General features: G+C 46.2%; 1 protein-coding gene across 1 annotated transcript; it reads left to right on the forward strand.

The window, feature by feature from the left end:
* Window positions 1–1,019: 1,019 nt before the first annotated feature.
* Window positions 1,020–15,468, forward strand: sphk2 (sphingosine kinase 2). Its single transcript, XM_035382925.1, has 7 exons — window positions 1,020–1,123; window positions 4,414–6,427; window positions 7,607–7,756; window positions 7,916–8,010; window positions 8,597–8,712; window positions 9,142–10,945; window positions 13,213–15,468. Exons 2-7 carry the CDS (start codon window positions 5,971–5,973, stop codon window positions 13,273–13,275), a joined length of 2,685 nt encoding a protein of 894 aa, XP_035238816.1. The 5' UTR covers window positions 1,020–1,123; window positions 4,414–5,970; the 3' UTR covers window positions 13,276–15,468.
* The last annotated feature ends 415 nt before the right edge of the window (window positions 15,469–15,883 follow it).

Genomic DNA, 15,883 nt, shown 5'->3' on the forward strand with positions numbered 1-15,883 from the left:
GGAAATTGGACTTCAATTAATATATATGCACCATTGACATTTGAGGTGGATCAGTTGTTCCTAAATGTGGCAGCCCTGCAGTCTTCATCTTCGAACTGACACGCTCAGGTTCTGTGGTACCTCTTACCTGTTTAATGTGTTGCAGGAGAATGTGCTTTTATATTTCTGTTTTTAAGTTTGTTTGAAAGCATTAAATGCTCAAGGTCAGCTAGGAATCATGCACACTCAAATGCTGGGTGGAGTATTACTGTTGCAACACCAGACTTGTACAGTCCCATATGAGTAGAGTGCTACTCTGTTTCGGAATAGTTTTGGCTCGATCTAATGCTTTCATATTGGTGGATGTCCATATGTTCTCTTTCATCGTAAGTTTCTTGGTATAGCAGCGTCTGATAAATGAAAGTACTGTTATGCATGCAATTGCTTTAGTAGTGCATTTTTTTAAATACGTTTTCTTTGTAAATGTTCCTGTGCCGGCTATCGTCCAATGCATTGTCTTGATTCACCAATTCATGTTGTCAGTGCTAATGCTCCTCTGGTGTAAAAATAATGCTCTTAATGTTGAATTGGTGTTGTGCAACACATCTGTGGGGGTGATAAATTTATTTTAACCTTAAAATATAGGCCTTTGTCTGGTTGCAAAAATAGCTATAGAGTGGACCGTGATGTTCAACAGTAGTCACTACAGCTGTTGCCAGCTTGTGGGCAAGATGTCTGTAGTACTCGGCCCGTAGGACTCTGACTTGGCCCTAGTTTTACACCATGGGATGCGAATGATTTCTCGCGAGAGAAGCGAAACAAGGACACGCTGAACCACGGGAAAAGTTCCCTTTTCCCTGTGAAAAAAATGAACAAATGTCCGCTCTGTGGGCGGAAGAAATTGCAGACAGTTGAGCATTGAGGTTTACCCGGTTTCCTCAGCGTGGGCCAATCAAATCGTTACTGGCAGCGACAACGGTTAGAGCGTGGCTGGAGGTGGGCCAAAATGTCTCATTGCGTTATTCTCATTGGTTGCTGATACTGCTTTTCGAAGTAAATCGGCTCCCCCTACTGCACACTTCCTGGATAAGCAAATATATTTAACGAAGCGACTTAACGCCGTCGCTGGGAGCGAAAAGATGAGGTAATGTAATTGAGTTTTCCCTATTACCTGTTCATTTACTATAATGCATTCAAAACAGATGGCCGCAATAATAGAAACTAACAGTCTGTAATTAGCATACGTCTGTAAGTATCAAGCGACAGGCATTAAAGATTATCAGCTAGGTACCCAAGGCTAAGGTTACAGTAACGTTAGTTACAGAAAGCTCTTGCCGTAGCAAGTTAGCTGACTGGCTGCGTTCAAGTTATCTAGCTAGCTAACCACTAGTGGTGGTTCGTGTGAGTTAGCACGACCGGCTAGTCAGTCAGCTATGTCTATGATCGTGACTTTTGAGTAATCTGTGAATTCATTACATGGCTCAACTAGCCAATGTCAGCTCACATTTTAGCTATAGTCTACAGCCAGGACAAGGTTTACAAGGGAGCTAGTGCTATCTTCATTAGCCTAGCTAGCCTCCTCTTCCTGAATTTAAGCAATTCAGGGTTCGTGCTTCCAAGGGAAACTTGTGGATTGTCTTATGAAACAAGTTAGCTTCCCATCTGATAGCGAGCTATTGCCATAACTGTAGTCTTGGTAAATGTATAATTTATTACGAAGCGTTCACATATTCCACAAACGTTGAAATTGGGAGCTAACGTTGGGTAGCTGACTTTAGAAGGAAAACTTTCCATAGTATATTATCTAAATACAATTACCGTTAACTAACGGTAGACCAATCGCGAAAAATAATTTTACTGATTGTAATGGGACATTAATAATGACGAACTTAAGTGGTTTTGTTCAACACTTTTTCTGTGATGTCTTAATAGATCTCGAATTTATGGCTTTACTCATTGTGCTGTTGGAAGTTAAATAACACCTGACTTATTTGCTAACGCTAGACCATTATTCTCCGTTAAAAACGGTGCCTAGATTTTATATCCCACTTATCATGGCTTGCTAAATACGTAATGCGACAGCTATCGAAGACTATATAATTTTGGATGGAAACTGAACAATAAATGACTAACGTATGTGTTTTTGTATTTAAGCAACATAGTACCTTTCATGGGTAAGATAAGTTACAAGACGGGAGTGGGTGGGGTGGGGGGTGTTGTTGTCAGTTGTCATGAAGGTATGCGGCATTGTGGGACTGCTTTTGTAAATCAGCAGCGCTGTCGGTAGCTGGAAAGTAGTTTAAGGTGGTAGGTGGGATTAGCTAATGCCATCGATCGACTGTGTCATATCAGATTTGAAGAGCACAGGCGTCGATGTAGTAAGTTACACTTGCCGTTTCCCACGTGTTTGCTTATTGAAGGATCGCTGTACTGTGGATATAACTTATTTGAGTCTGACCTGCCAGAAACAAGCACATGTGACCGCATGAAACATTTTTCTCCCATACGTTATCCCGCTCAGACAACACATCCATAATTTGTAGGCTATTTCACAAGCCAGTACGTTTTCATTCTATACACAAGCTAGTCCGTTTTCATTCTGCGCCATTTCCCTTAATGACCACGACGAAAGCCAGGAACGATTAAATAAACTAATTATAATTTTCCTAAAAAAAGATCAGATCTATTTATAACCCTGCCACAATGCTTTTCTTTTTTTGTGGCTGAACAAGCGATGCTTAACACCGCCCCCGCCCAATATTACAAGGGCACAAAGTGCAACACAATGGGCACGATGGTGTAGTTTTTGGCACATTGAATGCTTAACTTTACAGTCTGGCGAATTGCCGGATATTGGTCTGTATTTCTCCATACCATCATTTATAAGTGAAACAAGACGATAAATAACTAAAGAGCGATGTACTTGTGGGATAACTACTATTAATTAAACGTTATCTTGTACTATACCTGTCCTGACTTAAGAATTCTCAGCACATCTCGTCCCAGACTCTTCTGCTTAGTCATTGCATTGTCACTAGGGGGACTGAAATGCAGCTATGAAACAATTGCTGTGACAACGTTAATATCGCTAAACCAGGATTTGTCGCGTAGATGCTTTTGTCTTGTTTATATTTGTAATGGGTAGTTACCAATTATGGAGCTTTTGGTAGCTGGCTAATCATTACCATAAAAAAGCAAGATGGGCCTGTCCCTGTTGCTATTTTAAAATAATATTAGCCTAATCACATTTAATTGTTGTTAAGGTAATTAAACATTCAATTTTTTTTGGTTATTTTCCTCATTCTACAGGAATAGTATTTATGCATGCATATTTCATAATTATGACAATATAGCCCATCATACCAATGGCACAAGTATTCTGTTTTAACAATGTTTTATTTATTGCAACATTACAAAACCCTGTATAATTTTTATGTGTAGAAATGTGCTTTTCTAAATTGGTTATTACCTGGAGCTTTAGGCTATTTGCTTCATTAAAAAAAAGATTGGAACATGAATTCCTGTCACTTCACATTTGCATATTTGGCCCTAAGTAGGCTATCTGTAGTTAAACCATCACAACTGCAATGCAGAGCTTAAACCATATGTGTACATAGAAAGGCGATAAAGTGTGTGTGTGTGTGCGCGTGCGCGTGCGTGTGTGTGATGCACCTTTATAGTCCACATTGTTAAAAGCAGGTTTAATGTTGTTATAGCTAGGACCCGGTAGATCTTGTTCAAGCTTGGCATTATGCCATTGCCAGTTGGGCCACTTTAAATCAGGTTTTAAATCTGTGCACAGCTGGTCTGGGAGAGTGCACAATTCTGAGAGATTAGTTGGGAATCTGGATTTCAGCAGTTATGCTGGGCGCTCGGAATTGCATTACAGTTCACTCTAGTCTATGTATGTGCATCTGGTCAAATGAGCAGGCTGTAATTTCAAGGTATTAGTTGGTTATTATGCTGCTGTGATTTCTGAGAGTTGGCATATTTCGTTTACTAGGAGTGTTTGTGTATGTGGGACAATCCTGTGGGACACCCCACGCCAAAACACTTACTTTGTTGGTAATCATATAGCAGCGGGAAATTAATTTCCACGGTTACAGGCTGACCACAATTCCAGGGTTACAGCCTGACCACAATTGCACTCAAAAAAAAAAAAAAGAAAAAGTGCAGACTGGCTGAACAACACTCTCTGTTCTTCAGCCAGCTTGCACTTTTGCAATCAGAGACTTCGTCACTCACCTTTGGAACACAACTGCGTGTCTGGCTTTTCTTCATGGTTTCTGTTCAGCTTTTTCCTGTCTGACACACGCCATTGGTATTTTCGCACTGAATTTCGCTTCGGCATTTTCGTTTCGCAAATGCTGTAAGTCGACAATGGTTTTGTATTGTAATTGTTGATGGGTTGTTTTCTGTATGTTTTCTTTCTAGGGTGTCTTTGGGATGGGTCCTCAAGCTTAACAGACACTGAATTTAAAGAAGACCATTAATCTAATTCAACACATCCTCAGTGAACTATTAGCTACGACGCTTCCTTTTTTCATTTCCCTTTTTTTTGGAGAATTGGGAAAATGCAAATCAGAGCAGAGTTTGTAATTAACTTTCATGGAGTGCAAATACTTGATTTTGTGGCATTTTTCAATAGGATGAAATCCTGCCATCCAGAGGTATTGCCTTAGGGTGAATCAACACAGTCCAAGTCTTATGAGCCCCAGTAACTTGTCTTCCTTTGTTTTCCTGCTCTCTCCTGTGAGAGATGTGCATCTATGGAGGTCAGTTCTGAAAATGCCACATCTTTTGACACTATAGTCACTACGGGTGATTTGATCCCCTTGCAACACTTGAAAACAGCATGTCGAGGGGTCTTAAATGTACACACTGCGATAAAGTGCGTCATATTTATCTGACATTTTTCTACATCAGTGTAGCATTTGTACATTTCTAGACTATTTTGTCCCCTCTCAGTTTAGCTTCAGTGAATAGCTATACTGCCATTTTTTAACCTCAAGAAACAGAAACTGGTGTGTATACAACGTTGTACACTGTTATACATTATGATGTTCCCTAATTAACAACACTAAACAAAGCTATAGTTAAATAATTTAAGTATATTTTTCATTTGTTCGACTCAAGGTTATTTTATAAAATATAAGTCTGAAATATTTTAGTATGTAGCCTATATTACATTTATTCAGTATTAATATTATTTAAGGTTTTCCTTTTTTTGAGAAAAAAGGCCTTCTTGCTGCTTCAGAGATTGTTTGAACAAGTCTTATTTTAATGCAACTAATTAATTGTTTATTAGTTTCTACACTGTAACCTTTTTTGTTGGTGAATCAGACACTGTTTACAAACAGTGCTATCCATCCCTTAATGAAGCAGTCGATATGACAATTACTCAAAGACGATAAGCACTTTAGGACAAGTTCCTGTGGGGATTGGAGGAATTCTGAAATTTAACTCCTTTGACTGGCCTCTGGATCAGAGAGCATTCTTTGGTTGGTATTCTGCTGAGAGGAATTATCGAATTCTGATGGATTTACCGAAATCCTGACTTTTTTGTATACCATCTTTAAATTGCAAGTGAGATTTTTGGATTCAGATATTTCTGCATATTGAATGCTGAAGTGTGAAATTAATTAGTGAAATCAGGGACAGGTGTTTTTTTTCCATCATTGTGGAGAGAGTGAAAGGCAAACTCTCACACAGCTGGGAAGACATATTGCGGATCTGTACAATCCAGTCACACCAAAACGCAAATCAGTCGGGGGAGTTGGGTTTCTGCGTGCGTGCAAACGGACATGTACGAGTAATCGCATGCAAAGCCGCCCGTACTTGCAGTCAGACATCAGAGCCAGCGATGGACGCGTCGGGCTGCGTTTTCTGAGGGACCACCCGCGTGCCTCAGACCCGCCCGTCTGCTCGGAAGAACCTGCTGCACACGTACCTTCAGCGCCGAAAGACTGACGCGGCCCCTCCCCCAAGTTAATGATGCGCACTCCGGACCCCCTGAGCCACGCCCCGGCGGAGGCTCTCCTGCACGCCCAGTTCGGAGGCTGGGGCGGAGGCGGGGCCGACGGGAGCGGGAGCGGCGGCAACGGCAACGGCTCCCCCAACAGCCCGGGCGGAGGGGCGGCCCCCACGGCCTCCAGCTACGCCCTCACCCTCACCCCCACCCACCTGCACGTGCAGAGGCTGGCGCCGCGGCCCGGGAAGGAGGGCCGGCTCCTGCTGCCCCTGGCGGAGCTGGCGGGGTGCAGCTGCCCGCGCGCGCCCGCGCCCCCCCTGCTGGTGCTGTACTGGTACCCGCCCGGCCGCCGGCGGAAGGGCGTGTCCAGGCGGCGGCAGGTCCGCGCGTACCTGGCCGAGAGCCGAGCCGAGGCGGAGAGGTGGTCGGCCGCGGTGCAGTGCCTCCTCAGGGGGATGACCGTCAGCTCTACCACAGGTCAGTGCGCTCTGCGACCGCTCTCCGTCTGCTCTCCGTCTGCTGCTGGATCCTGCTCGAAGAGCTGCCATGTAGACCAGCTGCTGCCAGACAATAGAGACTAGCCACTGCCAGTCAGTATAGACTCGCTACTGCCTGCCAGTGGACTCTGAGAACACTGTCAGTCTGGTCTGTGTTCACTGCAGAATCTTTCCTGGAGGGCTGCCATGTAGACCAGCTGCTGCCAGTCAGTATAGACTAGCTACTGCTGGCCAGTGCACTCTGACCACTGTCTGTCTGTTTACTACAGAATCTTACCTGGAGTGCTTTCATATAGACTAGCATACATGAGGGCTGGAGTGTACATCAGTGTACAGTTGGGTAGCCTAATACTGTAATTAGGGACGCATGATAATATAAGGGTTGTACTGGTATCGGCCAATAATGGCTCAAGCTTTGTAGTATTGACCTGATGCGTCATCAGCCCCAGATTTTCCTTATCATGCATTTGTACTAATCTTTCTAAAGGTGATTAAAATGGCATATACCATTTTAGGTCATTTCGTTTAATTCAGTAATTCATTGTGTAACAGATGTTTGCATTTTTGACAGTTGGGGTTAAGTGTAATTCTTCTTATTTCCTGTAGAAAGCTCTAGTAGTTTGGCCTGTGTGAGTGATTGCCATATTTTCAGTGCTCTATGTTGTCAAGTGATGGTGGGCTGGGATTACTGTCCTTGCTAGTGGGCTGTTTGTCCTGTTGCACACATACATGCCCTGTGTGATGTGGGGGTATGGAACAGGTGTGTGTGTGTGTGTGTGTGTGGGGTCATAGGTGTGTGTTTTATGAGCCTGCCCTTGTGTGCGTGTGGGGTTATCTAACACTGCCTTTCCTCGACTCTCTTTTTCCTTATCTGCACCCTGCACACATGGTGTGTATCACTCAAACGTGCAGAGAGAGGGTACTTGTGCTACTCTCAGTTTTGTATTGTTGTATTTGGGTTCTGATTCTCCTTTAAAAGTGCCGCTGCCATGTGGTGCACATTGCATGGACTTCACTGGTGCACAGTAATGGCAGACTGTTCTGATCAGTGTCAGCTCATGCAATGCAGCCCATATTTAACTTTTTTTTTTTTTTTTTTTTTTTTTAACAGCTAAACAGATCTTTATTTCTCTTTTGCCTCCTGTCTTTTTTTTGGCAGAATTCAGCAGAAGTCTGCTTCCCCGCCCTCGTCGCTTGCTGCTTTTGGTCAATCCGTTCAGTGGGCGGGGCCAGGCCATGCAGTGGTGTCAGTCTCACATCCTGCCAATGATCAGAGAGGCCAACATCAGTTACAACCTCATCCAGACTGGTGAGAGCCCTGTGAACTCAACCATACCAGTTAGCTGTGTTTGCTGTCAAGTAAACTCAGCTGTACAGTTTCATTTTCTGTTTAGGTTCTCATCACTCATTTATGCCAACTCTTTGTAATAAGTAAAACAAGTAAATTGCCGTCTTCCTTTTTCGTCAGAGCGGCAAAATCATGCCAGGGAGCTGATCCGGGAGATCTCTTTACCAGAGTGGGATGGGATCATCATCGTCTCTGGAGATGGATTGCTACATGAGGTGTGTGCATTTGCATATGCCCAGCCAGCCCTGTGTCATTTAGGAAACCCATTGTGCTTTCTGGGGCCTGTTCATTAGCTGAACCCGACAAAATTTTTGAAAAAAAGCATACTATAACTGGATTTTTAACGGAATTCGTGATTTACATTTTTAAAAAGGAGTCGTTTTAATGTAAACTGAAAAACACTGTTGGTAGCTGGCTTTGGTAATGAGGCTCAGCTCCACCAAGTAGGGTTTTGATGCGTAAGGGACCAGGGTCCGTATTCAAGAGTAGGAGGATCGAAGGTTCTGATTATGACCTCGTCCATTGTGGGGGGGAAAAAAGGCCAATCGGATCCTCGGTCAGCCCTCCTGCTGAGCACGGGCCCGGGGCCGCAGTGTGCCGAGTGAATGTGCTTTGTGCGTCTCGTCTCTGACGACTTTGCCCTGACGCTCGTTCTCCCTTCGTGAATCGGGCTTGCTGTTCTTGAGATAAGTAGGCACATGCACTCTGCCAGGCTAGGCGGCCGTCCCTCTTGGTCTGGCGGAAGTGAGGCTCGATGTGCTTTAGAAATGCGCTGTTCTCTTCCCCTCCTCCTGTCCCCAGGTCATCAATGGCCTGATGGAGCGTCCAGACTGGGAACAAGCAATAAAGACACCGGTTGGCATACTGCCCTGCGGCTCTGGCAATGCCCTCGCCGGCTCAATTAACCACTACGCGGGGTAACTGGCACACCTCTCTCTCTCTTTTCTCTCAGACTTTCGACCGGTCTTTCTCACAAGCGTGCCTCTTGGTATGTCAGTGTATCGCTGCTTTTTTCCGTTTTGTTTGTTTTTTAGGCAAACGCTATGCTCGCCATTTCGCTGATTGCATACTGACACAAGTCCATTCTAATCAAGGCCAAACTTTGGACTCTGACCTCTTAATTATCTTTGGCAGTTTCTTATCCAGTGATTTTTCTTTGCATAAGCTCTCTTGAGTGTTTGGGCGTTATCAGTTTATCACAAACGATAAGGTGGAAAACGTTCCTCTCTCTCTTTCTTCCTTCAGTTAAGTCAACTTAACGCTGTGCTAGTCACTGTGTAGGCTGCATTGGCTTATTGTCTCTCATCAGTGCGCTAACACCCTTATTCTCTTGTGCTGACCATCAGCTATGACATGTGCCTTCGGGAGCCCCTCCTGCTCAACTGCTGCTTCCTGCTCTGCCGGGGCGGGGTGAGGCCCATGGACCTGGTTTCCGTGACGACCAGCCCCGCCTCTTCCCAGAACGGGCGCCCGGCCCCCAGGCGCCTCTTCTCCTTCCTGTCGGTGGCCTGGGGCTTCGTGTCGGACGTGGACATCGAGAGCGAGCGCTACCGCGGCCTGGGCTCGGCCCGCTTCACCCTGGGCACGCTGGTCCGGCTGGCCTCCCTCAGGTCCTACAAGGGCCGGCTGTCCTACCTGCCCCCCTCGGCGGTGGCGGCCTCTCCGGACGCCAGCCCCCCGCCGCAGAAACGGCTCCTGTCCCGGAGCATCACGGAGGGGCTGGAGGGGTTCTGCAGGACCCCCATCCACAGGACCGTCTCGGACATGGGCTTGAGCGAGCAGAGGAGCCTGAGGGAGGGGGAGAGGGAGCGGGAGCGGGAGAGAGAGGAGAGGGAGAGAGAGCGGGAGAGGAGGCGGCAGAGGGCGAGGGGCGTCGGGGTGACCAGGGCGAGCAGCCTGGCGGAGGACCGAGAAAGGGAAGGGGCGCTGGAGGCCGAAGAGAAGTCGCGAGCGCGCGGTGCGAACGCGATGGAAACGGAGGACGACAGCGCGGATGAAGCGGATGAAGGGATGTCGGAGAAAGAAGAGAAGGCAGGGCAGACGGAGGAGGAAGAGGAGGAGCAGCTCTCAGAGGGGAACGCCGAGACCAGGGGACTAAGGGACCCCGGTGCTGAGGAAAGTGAGGCGCAGCGCGAAGGCGTTCTGGCAGCGAGGGAACTGAGCGAAGGGGACGGGGTGGACATGGGGACAGAGGCCGACGAGTCGGAGGGGTGTGACCCGTACCTCAGCCAGCCGGAGGAGGCCCGGAGGAGCCTGCGCAAGAATTCGGCCCCTTCCAGCCAGATAGCCAGCGCCTTCTTTGGCCGAGCTCCAGTGCAGAGCTCCTCCTCCCCGGAGGACTCGGGCGCCTACTGCGATGATGAGATTGATGTGAACGGGACGTATTTCCAGAAGGAGCCCTTTCCCCTGGACGTGGCCAGAGAACGGGCGCTCACCATTTCCTCGCCCTTCCGCCACTCCCCGTTCATGTTCAAGCCCAAGTCTTTGGACCAGAACCAGAACGCCTCCAGACCCCGACCGCTCTCCCTCCTGCACCACCCCCACACCAACTCCCTCCCCCCGAAGCTGCCTTCCCTCTCCATGGCCCTCTCTCCGACGCCTCCCTCGTCACCGACGTGCTCCTCGCCCCGCGCGCCCTCTTACCTGACCCCTCGTTCCAACACGCCCAACTCGGCCTCGTCGTCCCCCTCCCTCCGCTCGCCGTCGTCCTCGTCCTTCACCTTCGACCTCGCCGAACCTGACGGCCCCCTCAAGGACCGAGGTCTCGCCCCCGCTGCCTTCAACCCTCCGCGGGACGACCTCCTGCCGCCCCTGGACCAGCCCCTGCCCACCCGGGATTGGGTGACCATAGAGGGCGATTTTGTCCTGGTCCTGGCCCTCTACCAGACCCACCTGGGAGCAGACCTCCACGCCGCCCCTCAGGCGAAGTTCGACGATGGCCTCATCCACCTCACCTTCGTCAGGGCGGGGATCTCCCGGGCCACCCTGCTGCGGCTCTTCCTGGCCATGGAAAGGGGGGCTCACCTGTCCCTGTCCTCCCCATACGTGAGCCACGTCCCGGCCCGGGCCTTCCGTCTGCAGCCCCTCTCCCCCCGTGGGACGCTCACAGTTGACGGAGAGCTGGTGCCCTATGGACCCCTGCAGGCTCAGGTGAGGTGGAAGTAGTGTTTGGGAACAGAATAAATTCACTCTTTTTGTAAAGAATGGTATAAGGGCTGCTGGGTGGCTCACCCGGTAAAAGCGGCGTTTACGGCGCATTTCTGAGCACCGCGGTCTCGGATCGAAATCCGACCTGTGCCAATACCGACCGGGCCAGTAACCCCACGGTTGGGTTTGCGTCGCCCAGGGGTTATACAGGATGGGCACAGGTGACAGGGATAGCAGTGTTCATTAGCAGAGCGAGCCCTGTTGGCCATCTGGGCGCTCGTAGCTTGATGCCTGCGCAGGCGTATGATCTCCTCCTCCTCCCCGTGCGTGGCTTGTGGCTGCGGTGTGAAGAGAAGCAGCTGGCAGGCATCGCAAGTTTCGCTGGAGAACCAAGAGTTGTCTTCACTCCCCCGACCCGGCAGCACGCTTGTGCATAGTTTGCGAATTGCACATTTCAAATTTGGGTGGGATTGGAAAATATATACAAATATATAAATATAAAATGGTAAAATAGGGTGTGATCTCATTTATGCTTAAAACATAGCTGACTACCTTACCTGCACAGGTCGGCGTCCACATATACCCTGGGCGCATTTGAAGTCACCTTGAGTTAATCTATGAGCCAGGACAGGAGCTTCCTGTGCTGTATCGCTTTCTAATTGGCACTGAAAAGAGATTGATTGATAGTGATGCTCACTCTGTCTGCAGTATGTGAAACCAGAATCGTATGGTAGAATGACAGGTCCTGCACTGCTTGCCCAGGCGGCCCCAGGGCTGGTTGGTGTCATTTGACAGTGCCTGAGGCACTCTCAGGAAATTAGCTAAACACACCAAGGACTAAGGGCCCTGTCACTGTTGACTATGAGGAATGTGTTCAGTGGGCAAAGAAAGATGTTGTGTCCTAGAATATTCTGATCTTCGCTCTTAATCTCCCCACAATAAACTAAAACTTGGACTATAGTGGAAATATGTGAGAACTATTCTTAAGGTGACACCACAAATTGCGTCCATAATGTAACTTTTTGTTTTTATCCCCAATTCAGAAAATCTTTTCAGTGACTGCCCAATGACCACAAGCAGACGGTTGAATGTTAGATGCTACCTTAATTATACTCTCAGCATGTGGCTGGAAATGAGCAGGGGATTATGGGATACATTTCAGTGCACGGGACCAGGGGGTAGATGAGTGCTTTCATGTGGGGGGAAAAGGGCAAATCAGCAAGAGCAAACAGAGGAAATATCAGTGGGAGAGAAATGCCCTTTTAGCTACTCACGGAGAGGCAACTATAAAAAGACTTGGCAGCAAAACTGGATATAGGCACGCTGAAAGTTTGGAAGAATTTAACTGGACAATGTCAAGCATGTGATTTCATCAGGTGGAGAACTGCAGACTGAAATGTTCTGGAGCCTCCTGTGTATAAATATTTTTTATTAACACCCCCCCCCCCCCCCCACTTCCTTCAACCATAATTTCCACCCCTGAATTTTAAGAAGCTGATAATGATTGTTATTTAGACATTTTTTATATCTATTGTGGGATAACCTCTTTATGCCACATGAAGTGGAAATGGCTTAATGTAGCTACTATATGAGAGATGATTCCTTTAGAATGAGATTAATTTTGAAAAATTGATTCAATTATAGACTTCCATATATAAAACAGTGTGGGGTCCTAATTACTGAAAGTGTGGATAACTCACCACTGAAATGAAATGATTTGAGAAACTTAGTTTGTTTTAAAAATAAAAATAAAAAACCAAAGTCAATGAGCCAAACCTGTTTTGTGGTAATGACTTGGGGGGAAATATTGTGTAACCGCATGTTTTATTAGCTGTAATCGATTAAAAGATTGGAAGAAAGTAGCTCACACAGTGGACCTCTGGACCGAGTTCCAGAACCACGTCAGACAAGGGAATGATATGTGAACGCTAATGGACTTGTTTTGCTATACCTGAAACATTGCTAACATGATCATTTAATTGCTCTTCCGTGAAACACGTTCGTAAAACACGTCATGTGTGTGTCTTAAAGGCACCTGTGATGCACTCAATTACATAAAACAACAGGCCTTACTAAATGTAGCCTATGTGCTTACATTAACTCCCATAAGGAGGGAGCTCTGTGTGGTGTTGGTGGGTAGGGCAGTGTGTGTGTTGTGTACGCCGATGTACACCAAGCCGCAGCAGCCAGTCTGCATGGTGTGATGTGGGGTCTGGGGTCCTGTGTCCCACACTGTCTCATTAACCCTCATTCTCTCTGCTCTCCCTCAGATCCACCCGTCCATGGCCAGGCTCATCGTCGGTGATGCTGGAGTAACCATCACCAGATTCTGACTTCGGGGGGAGGGGGGGAGGGGGGGCACTAAGAGTTTCTTAAATGACTCTAATTTGCAATCTGCAACGGAGGAAAGAGATTGAAGTAGCCTGAATTGCAATAACTACTTTTCTTGGATTTGCTAAAGGGATCATTGCATTGCACAGAGTGGATTACTGCTGATTTTTAGAGAAGGGATGGAAAAAGGCTCAATGCACAGCTGTCAGATTAAAAAGGGAGCTTACTGTCACACAGCTTAAGAGTGTGAACACTAAAGACTGTAAAACAAATGAAGTGTGTGAATGTGTGTTTGTGCACAGGTTTTCATGCATGTGTGTATATATTTTAGTATATATACATGCATAGGTGTGCCACCCGTCCCTGCCTTACTGATGAATGCTGCCTTTCAAACAGCTAGCGGGAGCCACAGCCTCATGCAAAGTGGGCCCCACCCACACCTCATATATGCCATTCCTGAATCGCCTTGTCTGGAATACTGTAGAACCTAATAACATACCCCCTCCCCCACCTCCCGAATCATTTGTGGAAAAAAAATCCCTTTCCTTTCTCTTGCAAAACTCCATCCATATCGGTCAGACACTCCGTCCACTTTTTGGAAGTCATTGCCGCAGAGCAATAGGCCTGAAATATTTTAGTACTGTGTCATTGTCTATAAATAAAACACATGGGGGGTAGCCGCTTTTAGAAGAAAATCCCAACACAGATTAGAACGCTCTTGAATTTACTTGTTAAAATACATCCAACTGATTTTGCTGAAATCAGTCTAAACGTTCAAATTGGCATCAGAGTTGTGGTCGGGACAGGGAACGTATGGAAGGGGAGAGGGAGAGGGAGCCGACGCCTCGTTTCAGACGAAGTCTTTGTTAATGACTCAGATTCTGTGCTCTTCTACTACCTTAATTATGCAGTTTGCTTGCGTCCTAAAATTTTGCTTGGTCTCCGATGTTATTTCCTCCCTGCTAATGCACATAACAAGGAACTTGTTTAATATATTTAATGGCTTTGTCACATGCCTCAGTCCAAAGCAACTGACCAGTTCTGGGACCTGTTCATTTGGGTCGGTTTATGGAACAGTGTTGACATATTTCTTTGTTTAAGGGTCAAAGGAAAACTAAAATATTGGCAGCCTTCATGTAAACACTGATGTTTACATGAAGTGTGTCTCCTAGCAACCATTATGCTACAGGCTAGTTGCCCGTGGTTTTGACAACTTAGAATGAATTTGGGTGTCTCTTCTTGTGCACCATGTTTTAGGCGATGGCCCAATAATAATAATTGGACATTTGAATGAAAATTGTAGTTCTGTAGTTTTTCATTTTCATTACATTAACTTTATGGAAAAAATATTTACGAATGAACTGAATTATGTAAACTTACAACAAACTGCAACTTCTACTGTTTACCTAAAGAAAAACAGTTGTGCATTTTACTGACTAGATTTATCTGTGGATTGATCATTTTACTCATACTGGCTCTGACGGTGGCCTTGCTAAGATGAACAGATCGTCTGTAAAAGAAAAAATGTTATTTTGCAGATTGTTAGGAGATTTAAAAAATATTCTTGACCCTGTGTAGATGACACTATCAAATGAAGGGTGCCGGGCAGTGTTTTTACTTGGTCACCCTTGGCGTCTGCAGGCTGACTGATGATCTCGGAGTAGCACAAGGACTTCTTTATATTTCAGACTGCCTATTTAGTACTGCTGGTATAGTACAAGTCCTGGAATGATTGAAGCATCAATCCCTGGTCATGGCAGATGACAATTCTCCATTCATGCCATCTCTCCAGTATCTACAGATCTGTTGGACATGGAATATGTGTGTGTTATAAGCTAAGCACTCTGATATTTTGGGGGGGGGGGGCCACAATGTTCATGGGCATTTACTGTAAACCAACTCTCAGTGGTTTCTTTGAGCCGAGTCATTCATGATGTCAGTTGTGAGAAATGAAGCCTGCTGAACTATCACCATCCACGGCTGGGACTTGAAGCTTTTGTGTTAGAGCAGCTTAAGTCGCGTCTGATCCATCTCTCAATAATGCCAGTAAGAAGATGTCTTGTCTATAGTTGATTTTGCTTGTAATAAAATTTAATTATCACTAATATATATATAAATATATACAATGTACAGTTGATAGTTATATATGGTTAAAAATGCTTTTTTTTCTCATAATAAATTTAACTTCAAAAGTACGTTTGTGTAAGTGTGTAACTGTTGGCAAGCCCACTCTGATTTTTATTTACATTTTTAAATGAAAGTGCAGCGTGTTTGTCTCGTCTAATATTTTTGGCATTGGTTTCTCAGCATAATCTGTATAGAGGCCAAATAAGACGGAATAACAAGGCCTTTGTTCTTGCGCATTTATTATGGAAACGAATAAATGAAATGAGGAAAACAGCCGCCAAAGCAAGGAAGTAGGTGTCTGAGACTCTTCCTCTCTCTATCTGCATTCTGCTCCTTATTCTCTGTTCTTCCTTCCCTCACTAATGTACTCCTGCCACAGCTTATCTTTTATCTTGCATTCCTTTTCACCCTCTCCCCTTCTTTCCTCCCTCCTATCTGTTCCCTCAAAGGCCACTTGTTTTTCCCCTTGGTGCAACACCATCC

Source organism: Anguilla anguilla, chromosome 1 (genome assembly GCF_013347855.1).
Source record: "Anguilla anguilla isolate fAngAng1 chromosome 1, fAngAng1.pri, whole genome shotgun sequence".
Lineage (NCBI taxonomy): Eukaryota > Metazoa > Chordata > Actinopteri > Anguilliformes > Anguillidae > Anguilla > Anguilla anguilla.